The 10,406-nt window shown below is 29.6% G+C and overlaps 2 protein-coding genes across 2 annotated transcripts; both read left to right on the plus strand.

Moving 5' to 3' along the window:
* Positions 1-1,572: 1,572 nt before the first annotated feature.
* Positions 1,573-4,292, plus strand: LOC115228727 (serine/threonine-protein kinase SKY1-like). Its single transcript, XM_036499006.1, is given in 7 exon segments — positions 1,573-2,496; positions 2,527-2,597; positions 2,681-3,176; positions 3,207-3,369; positions 3,730-3,740; positions 3,782-3,889; positions 3,921-4,292. Coding segments are annotated over 7 exon segments (2,145 nt in total).
* Positions 4,293-4,783: 491 nt separating this feature from the next.
* On the plus strand, positions 4,784-5,670 carry LOC115228761 (intraflagellar transport protein 80 homolog). The gene is made up of 4 exons (XM_036499007.1): positions 4,784-4,820; positions 5,168-5,373; positions 5,410-5,496; positions 5,527-5,670. Exons 1-4 carry the CDS (start codon positions 4,784-4,786, stop codon positions 5,668-5,670), a joined length of 474 nt encoding a protein of 157 aa, XP_036354900.1.
* Positions 5,671-10,406: the final 4,736 nt, after the last annotated feature.

Here is a 10,406-nt window from a genome sequence, read left to right on the forward strand (position 1 = left end):
TATATTTGAATAAATGAAGATTGATACCAAAAAATTGATATTTAAAATTATTTAGGAAATTATCTGGGTACATTTTTATTTGATTATCTTTACTTGACAATAATCTGTAAATATTATAATTGATAGTAATCAGCTTATTAATAAGATTTAGATTTAGCTTCAATATTTTGAATTCTGTGAAATAAAAATTTGTTTTTAATTAAATTCAAAATGTTTAAATATATTTATAAAATTCTGACTAATTTTAAAATCTTAATAAAACTAATAATAGTAATTATATAGTAACCAAGTGTAGTTTTTGGTATTTAATGCCACTACCTTTATATGACCGTTCCACGTTATCATATCAAAAACATTCGTCTTTGAGAAATCCATGCAGACTTCCAGATCTATTTCCACATAAGAACAATATATCAAAAGTAAACTTAAGTTGTTCCAGAAAATCCATAAAAACAAACTCTGGTGTTTTAGAAAAAACGAAATCTTGTTTAAACCGTCCGAAAATTAATGAAAACAGAAATTTTTTGTCATTCTATCCGAAACCACAAATTAGAAGAAACGGTTCTCAGTCAGCAAATTATAAAAACGAAAACATTTCTGCGAAATATGACTATGATATGAACTATATGAGAAAAAGGAATATCTTAGGAAGCAATCGAAATTTTAATTATCCTTATAAAATAAACAATTTTACGAAAAAAGTTCAAAAACCAGAAAGTGCAATTAATTCCGAAACGAAAATCGAAGAAAACAACAAAGACAAACATCCAATTACCAAAATACAACCACTGCTAAAAAATGCAGACAAAAGCTCTATTTCTAAACTGACAGAACAAAAGCAAGAAGTTTCTCATTCGAAATCAGTTTTCCCAATCCCTCAAAACGTGTTGAAAATACTTCAATCTCGTATTATTTCCGATCGACACAAACCATGTCTTTTGCCTTCAAGACCGTCTACTGCCATTAATAAACCAAAGTCAAGGCTACATTCCGAATTGCTCCCCTCAAAAAGGGAAATTTCATCGAGTTATATTAATGGGAGATCATGTCAAAGTTCGATGGATTATAAAAGTATTTCAAATAAAATTTCCCACAATAAAAATTTTGACAAAAATGAAACTTTTATATCAAAAAATCATGGAAAAATATGTTTTAATAAAATGAAAAATGGGTACCCGGATACAAATGAAAACCATTTTACAAAGTCAAATAATTCATTTTCGCATAATTTTTCGAGTGATTCAATTATTAATCGACCCAAAAGTCATTTATTTAACAGCCAAAAATTGACGCCACAAGTTACCGCACAGCCAGGAAGAAAAACAGCCTCTTCTTCATCAAAACAATGTTCAGATAAAAATATTACTTCAAGGTTTTATTTATTACAAAAATTTCCAAGTCCCGTTGATTATTTTAAACCAAACCATGTTTCGACCTTAAGATTCGTTTCTCCAAAAATTTTAACAAAGTAGTTAAACAACCTCAACATCTTATAGTGATAACAGAAAACAAAAATCCACTGAGAAAAATGACAAAATTGTAGCAAATCTTGCCCCCAAATCACGCCAATATATGAATATCTCAAATCGAAATCTGAACAATAAATCTACAGTGTTTTCAAGTAATTGTACATTTCCAAAAACCTGTGATCTTCCTGAAAAAAACGTTTTGAACGTTAGAAAAGAGAAAGATAGTAGAAGTAACGTGCCGACTTCAATAGCTGATAAATCAAACACAAAAACTGTTTTAAATAAGAAGAATCAAAGTTTATCAAGGCCTAACACGACAAATTCAATTCATGACATTAAAACCGCATATTCTCTGAGGGCTATTAAACAAAATTCGAGTCCAATAAAAACTTCCCAACCGCATTTTTCACTACGTACACGTGACATAAATAAAAATCATTTGAAATGTACAGAAATAAGTGAAAATTTATCCTACTTTGATACAAACAAAATTGAAAAATTAAATCCAAGTCAAGAAGAAAATATTAAGAATTCTTTGTCTTTAGACTATACTCGTGTTTCCACAAGCAAAAATATTATCAACACGTCTTACGATTTGAAAAATGAAAAATATCCCTTTCCACGTGAAAAACTCAAAATTCTGAAAAATGAGCGACATTTATCATACGATGAAGAAAAAGAAATAGTTCCAAAATTAATCAAAAGTCGACAAAATACAGCCGACTTATCTTCTTGTTCTCAAAAGACTGTCAGAGATAATTCTCTAAATTGCCAACTTCCATTGTATGAAAAGCTACATGAAAATAAACATATTTATTCTTTGTTGGGCAAAAATAAAAAAATAACGTATCTCGATTCACCCCAACAAAATGATTTCAAGGCAGATAAATTACAACAACCCATCATTTCTTCTCAAATAAACAAATTCTCAAATTCAAATTTATCCAAAAGTGAGATCGGGAGAAGAGCAAATGATTTTAAAGTGAGATGTTCGGTGGAGCCGAAAAACATAAAATACAGTGATCTAGTAATAAATCAGCTCTAAAAGTTTATTTAGGATTCTAAGAACGAGGTGAGAAGTTCTGGTCGTGCAAGATATAGGGCACGTGTGCAATTTAAAAATAAACAGTAAATTTTAACCAAAAACCAGTTTAGACAAAGGAATATTGAAACAGAGGCATATCAGGAAATAAGCAACGAATATCTAAAAGATGGCAATTATTAGTTTATAATAAAATAGGAGGATACTATCCGATGGAACTCTTGGAGGTGTTAATAAATAGATATGTTATTATAAGGAAGGTAGGATGGGGGCATTTTTCAACTGTCTGGCTCTCCTGGGACACTGTGTATATATTTAATTTTGATGGTAGAGATAAAATTTTTGTGGCTGTCAAGGTTATGAAATCAGATCCAAACTACTCCGAAGCTGCCAACGATGAAATTAAAATACTAGAACAAGCTAATTTTGTTAAGATTATTTTATAGATAAAAAACGGACCTTCTGATCATCCAGGAAAAGCGAAATGTTTAAAAATATTGAACAGCTTTGTGATTAAATGGAATCAGAAAAAATGTATTATTCTTCCTTTAAATGAAGATATATCAATGGTGTTTGAAGTCCTTGGCCATAATTTGCTTAAACTAATTGTCGACTCCTCTTTCCGTGGAATATGTGCTGCGAATGTGAAAATAATATTAAAAGATGTTTTTGATAGCATTAAATGTTATATTTAGATTCTTAACGGCCTTTCATACTTGCATGAAAAATGTAAAATAATTCATACAGATATTAAACCAGAGAATATTTTGATTGTTCAAACAGAACATGAAATTTTTTATACGGGAATTTTAGCACTTCAGAAAATAGTTCTCGGTCGTGAAATCCCATGCGATTACAGTTAAATCCCCATCTTTATTCATAGAATGCAATTTTCCACCAAATTTTAAAAAAATCAACAAAATCAGAGAATCTAACAACGGAAGGGGAGATATAAATATTATATCCCTAATGTACAAACAAATACAAAATTACTTACTTAGAAAGAAGGTCACAATGTTTATTTATTTACTAACTAGGAATACTACACGTGTTCTAATTTGGCTGAGTTTAATTTTTCGTGCACTGAAGTAGAAATGGAACAATATTCAATGTCCACATATTCATTTTCTAAACTTATTTCATGCATCGATCTAAGAATTCCTCCCGTCCGTGACTTTATAATATTTAAAGAACCATCGTTATCCGTTAAAATTGCAGATTTGGGGAATGCTTGTTGGACGGTTATTAGATTAGAATAATTTATGTTTAGAATCATTTATTTTCAGAAGAAATCCAAACTAGGCAGTACAGATCAGTAGAAGTCATTTTAAGAGGCCATTATAATACTTCTGCCGATATTTGGAGCACAGCATGTTTGGTTTTTATACTTAGTTTACTGATATTTTCAGGCTTTTGAAATATTGACGGGGGACTTTTTATTCTCTCCGAAGTCTGTTCCTGGCCTTTCAAAAAACAGCGACCACTTAGCACTCATTTCTGAGCTATTAGGAGAAATTCCATTGTTTGTACTTGAACGCGGGTTTGACTCACATAAATATACAAACTCACAGGGTTTTTTTAGTTATCCATTTTTAGGAAAATTAATAAATCAGTTACCAGTTTGGCCAATGGTCGAAGTTTTAGTAGAAAAATATTCCATTAATAAAAAAGTTAGCGAAGAACTTTGCAGTCTTCTATTGCCAATGCTCAGAGTCGATTATAAAAGGCGAGCTAATGCCCAACAGTGTCTGAATAATAGATGGCTATACACCGAAGACTAAATTATTTTGACAATTTATATAAATAAAATCTGAATTTTGAATTTTTACTATATTTGTATACTAAATCGAAAATTTTATTTGTTCGGTTTTAGCTACCAAACTTATGCTTTTCATGAAATTTTGCACAAAAAAATATTTTTAATAAACCTGCCGAAATTTTGATGTAATAACACATTGTTTGATTGACGGATAATATGGAATTTGTTTAGATTTTTAAAATCATTTAATAGCAAAAATGCAACTTGTCATCTAGAAAATCGAAAGAATGATACTTAGCTCCACGTATTTGTTGTTTAAAAATTTAAGGAAAAAATCGTCAACAATTTTTAAACATCTGATTCAGTTAATTTATCTTGAATGTCTACAAAAAGTTTCATTTTCTGAAATAAATTTTAGTTTAACAAGTGTATCTACTTTGTTTTTATTTTTAGTCATTTTTAAAGTTCTAAATAATGAATTTATTTCAAATAAGAAATTGTTACTAGGATACAATGAAATTGGAAACTGCTACTCAAATTGATAATTTAGGTAAGTCATTTATGATAATAAAAATAGATTTTGTCTCATCAGTTTGTTGGGCAACTGGTTTCTCAGCATTGGCATGCTGTCAATCTCAGGTTATGGATGAATCTCGCAATGCATTTGCAAAATTACCTTCTGACGCAAACTCTATTTGTTCTGGCCCATCTTTTGTCGTTGGCGCTATTGATGGTTTGTAATTTTTTTTAATTTGATAGGAAAAATATATATGATTTCTAAGCTTGGAAAGATTTCAAAAGTTTTTCAAGCTCATAAAAACGCTGTTTTATGTGTAAAATGGTGTCCTGATAATTCTTCGTTTGCTTCAAGTTAGTTTTAGAATTTATTTAAATTAGGTGGTGAGGACGGAACGTTAAAAATATGGTCAAATAATGGAATGCTGAGATCTACTGTACTTCAGGAAGGTTTTAATAATTTTTCGAGTTTAGAAAATCCCGTGTATTCTTTGGCCTGGAATCCTACTGATACCAAACAAATTGTATCTGCTTGCAGCAAAAACTTAATACTGTGTTCTTTGAATGCCAATTCTGAACAGATTAAGGTATGGAAAATTAGATATGTATTATAATCCGATCAGTGGCTTGCACATGAAGGATCTGTTTTAAGTGTTGATTGGAGTAAAGATAATATCATTGTCTCCGGCGGAGAAGATTGCAGATACAAAGTAATTAATTAAATTATACTATAAAAATAGACATGGGACAGTTGCGGCCGATTGTTATACAGTAGTGCTTTGGAACAAGATGTTATAACTTCAGTTAGCTGTTCTCCGTTAGGAAATTTCTTCGTTGCAGGATCATTCAACACTGTTAGACTTTGTCAGACCAATGGCGTATAAGTGTAGTCTAACAAACTTAGAGACTTTGTTCATTGGAGAGATATTCATGTGAGGGGATTTTAGATATTAGATGGTCTTCAAATGGAAGCAAACTTGCTTTTGGATGTAGTGACGGAACGCTTGTAGTGGCGCAAATTATAGAAAGGTTAGAAAATGTTTATTTCCCAATAGAGTTTTTGAATGGAAAAATTATTGCGTTGTCTTAAAAAATTCAAAAAATATTGAAATTAAAGATATTTCGACGGGTGACCTAGAAAAAATCGAATTTCGAGATAATATAATCACAATTTCCCTCAAATATAATACCCTCCTTGTTATCACTGAAAAACAGTGTTATATATATAAGTTGATAACAAGTTATTCTAATATTGTAGTGTTGAAAATTGGAATACGCCAACCATAGTCAGGCTACGGGATACTAGTGTTACCAGCATTATACAATCTCATAAGTAACCGGAATAAGCCAAATAAACTAATAATAGGATATTTGGATTAATTGATGAAAATGGATATATTGGATATCACTATGATGGAAGAATCATTCAGCCTACTCTTCCTCAAAATTTCAACTCCAGTTGTTTATGTGCGATTTCAGATAACTATTTGGTTTTTATATCAAACGGGAGAGGTAATTTTAAGAATATTTACGAATAGAAATCAACATTTGTGATGGCCTCAATGGGAGAAATCTCATAACAGAAAAATCGAATTTAATTCACAAAGTCGCGATAAGATTTTTATATGTTTTTAGGCTGGAATTGTACAAATAGCAATCGGAAATGACGACCTATTGTATATCCTTGACAACAAACGAGAATTACACGTCTTGTCACTCCAGATTCCACTGACAAAAAAAATTTTCAAAATTAGTTACATTTTATTATAACCAAATCAACAGGTTCTTCCGTGGATAGTTTTATTTGTAACGAATTAAATTCATCAATTGTTACAATTAACGATGATAAACTTGTTGTTTGGATTTATCCTAAAATAATTTTTACCGACAAATCTTTATTTGCTTCAACAACTATAGATTATGAACTAAAGTATCATGACTACTTATTATTTATAGGGATATTGGTAGAAATGTTAATTTATTATCTTTCATGAGTAATCAAGTAATTTTAGAGACAATTGAAGGAGCAAAACTATTTTATGCTATTTATTTATACACAAATGCTTTTTTAAACACAATTGGACAAGATTTGAAAAATGCATTGCACCTTGCTCGCTTAATAAATGTTTTTTAATTTATTTTTATTTGTTTAATTATGTTGCAGATGAAACAATTTTGGACAGTTCTTGCATTAGTTTCTTTAAGTAAACTTGAACTTAAAATTGCACGAACTGCTTTCTCAGCAATTGGAGAGGTTTTTATATAATAAAAATTCCCAGGTGGACAAGAGTGAATATTGTAGCTGTATGGAAGAGATGGAAAATAGTGAAGCACAGAAAGCAGCACTACAACTTTATTGCGGCGACTATATGACAGCTCAGCTGATTTATTCAAAGAATAACTTAATTTCTGAATCCATAATGATGAATATAAAGCTTCATCGATGGGAAAGGTAATTTAAATATAAAAACATTAGTGCTCTTGAACTAGCCACCAAACATCCAAAATTTATTGAAACTGTTTTGAATTCTCGGAAGCTGTATTTGGAAAGTATCAAAATTAAAGAAAATATCCCCGGGTTCATTAAATTGACCGGAAATATGTGGAATATTAATAATCCAGCTTCTATAGACTAAAAATGTTCATTTCATTATTAACTGACTATTTGATTTTATTACAAGTATCGAAATCACTCACCAAATAATATAAATTTTTTCTAGAACTCAAAAACACAATTATTTAAAAATATATTATTTAGTTCAAATATTAAATGAAAAGCATATTCAGATCCATAGAGTACCTGATTACTTCTTTTCAAATTTCTATTCCTGGAGGTCAAAAATATTATTGATCAGTCAATCAACTACAAAAATGGTTTTACACTAGAATCACATTTTTAATCCCGAAGAAAGCAAAGTCTGTTGACCCCAAGGATCTTAGACTGATTGCATGCATATTAAGTTTATATTAACTGTTTACAAAATGTGTGAATCAAATTCGTTAACAAAGCGTATGAAAATAAATTATTAGTCGATGTAAAAAATCTCTTAATTTAGTTACCATAATTTCTTGTTGAAGTCCTGGAAAATTCAAAATTAACTAAATGTCTAACTAAACTCACGATTTTAATAATTCCCAACTGGAGAGTGTTGATAAGATTAGGAAAATGACATCTGGGAACGGTTAATATTAAATCTTGTATATTCAAATGTGAATCAATATTATCTCGGATATTTTTACTTGTTTTGAATTCATTAAGAATGTCGGTAATGCTTTTTTAACAAATAAATTTTTATTCATCGATAATTTGAAGTTTTTTGTCAAAGAGAAAGATACAATGAGATATAGAAAGTCTACCTTTGCTTTAAATTGTCTGGTTTTGTGAAGAATTTCAAACAATTAGCGACAAATTTTGAACAATCTTTTTCAAAAGATTACAAATTTTGAGAACAAAAGAACCAGGTAAAAATTTAATAATATGGAAAAATAAAAATATATTAAATAGCTGATGATCCTCACTATTACATACTATAATCGCATGTTAATTTTTTCATTCTTTTTGAAAATCAATTTATTTACTATACACTATTAAATTAGTCTATGCCCATAATTTAAATAAATTAGAATACATTATGTATTATATATAAATACAAAAATGTGAAATTATTCTAATGAAAAATATACTAACAGTGTTTATTTTTGTAATATCCATTTTGATCTTATCTGGTATAATAAGTAAATAACGTTAACTTAAGGTTTAATTTATTTGATTGTGCGTGATTTACAAGTACAAATGGACGAACATACAATGGCACAAACTTCAAAAACTAATTCAACAAAAAATACTCAGTACAGCTACAAGTCAAAAATATCAACAACTACCAGGAGATCCACTACTATGGATTCTATGCACATGACGACAATGCCAACAACTACTATGAGACCCACCTCTATGGTCGATATGACAGAAAGCAACACTGGATCCATGGACATGACGACAATGTCAACAACTACCATGAGACCCATCACGACAATCGAAACGACAGCTGCCACTCTAGGCTTAGCTACTTAACTTAAATTAACTTGAACTGTTCTTTAATCTATTTTTGGCTAATAACACTATTATTTAGAATTCATACAAATTATGTTGTTTTTGATATTTTTTGAAATTTAAAGTTCACAATTTAACTAAAATTTTTCCGTATTATTTATGTCTTTCTTAACTAAATATGATAATTCAATTTAGCAAATTTTATCTTATATGAAAATTTGTCGGTTCAGACGTTAGAGATTTTCTTTTTTAAGTGACTTTATAAGGTTTTTAGCGTTTATTTAATTTATTTTGTTACTCAATAACATAAATTTTAAAAATATGTTAATAAAAATTGAAATTAGATTCATTTATTATGATGACAGTTATTATTCATCAATTCTTCTTTTTGTTTTGTTAATTACGAATTTATTATTATTTATCATAAGAAAATGGTACACAAAGACAAATAAATTAAAAAAACAATTAGGCCTCCTTCATGATTGTCCTTGCAGGAAATTAGTCGACTTTAAGGGACTTCACCCACTCTCTTGTCTACATCTTTATTCACAAGTTAAACAATTAAAATCGAGATAAGTCGGCATTGCATTTACATTTATAAATACGATTTACCAGTTAGAGAACTGAAGATAATTGTGTTAAGATTGTTTCAATTATTTGGTGACATAGTTGCAAATGCTTTAAAAAATGGTACAATAAGCTATCCATAGATGCAACCACGAGTACACACATTCAATCCTTGTGACAATAAAGACTCTAGAAAGCATAATTATAGAAAAGAAACAGGAACTTTTTAAAAGGATGTTGAATTTAATTTATTTTGTTCATATTCCATTATTTTTAACCAGAAATCACCCATACTTAACTAAATAATTAGGTAATTTTAACAATCCTCGTCGTATTTTTATAGCTTTGAAAATTAACATAAATTCAGACTGGCTCTAATTGTCGTCCAGAAGAGTGTTCTCTATAGATGGGGGATATCCGGTGGTGTGTTCGAACATTGTTTGAAATGCACAGATCTCGTCTATGAAATCAGACTCGTCGTTTAAAAAACAATTGATGGAAGTGCCTTGGATACACATGATTTCATCTGCAATATAATTTTGAAATTCAATTCTGCTTTTAAGGTTGAACTATTAACAGGCCCCAGCTTCTTGAACTGTGATAATGACGGGAGACCAAAAAAATTAAAATATTTCGACTTATATCACTACGGACTACATCATTGACGTTGGGAGAAGGATTGCTTCCAGTAAGAGTAAACCATAAAAAACAACGTGCACTGTGAAAAATGGCAATAGGTATCCCCCGTTGGCCAATTAACCAATCCTCCCAACAAACATACTTTTAATATATTTATTGCATTAAAAAAATCTTATCATAACAAATGCAAAACCTCTGATTAAGGAATACTAATGACGTTCCATTAACTTATGTAATTAAGATCATTCATAAAAAAAGATTCCTCTAATGATTGCAAGTAAAAATCGAAAATATCAAACCAAATGACTACCAAAATGGACACAATTTCGAATGAGAAAGAACAAATTAATGAATAAACAGAAA

Source organism: Octopus sinensis, unplaced genomic scaffold (assembly GCF_006345805.1).
Source record: "Octopus sinensis unplaced genomic scaffold, ASM634580v1 Contig10964, whole genome shotgun sequence".
Lineage (NCBI taxonomy): Eukaryota > Metazoa > Mollusca > Cephalopoda > Octopoda > Octopodidae > Octopus > Octopus sinensis.

Bases quoted from the DNA above. Each gene is read 5' to 3' on its own strand.
- LOC115228761 (XM_036499007.1), top strand. From the start codon at position 4,784: ATGAAATTGGAAACTGCTACTCAAATTGATAATTTAG. The intron at 4,821-5,167 runs GTAAGTCATTTA...TATTTAAATTAG, and splicing joins TACTCAAATTGATAATTTAG to GTGGTGAGGACGGAACGTTA. The intron at 5,374-5,409 runs GTATGGAAAATT...TAATCCGATCAG, and splicing joins CCAATTCTGAACAGATTAAG to TGGCTTGCACATGAAGGATC.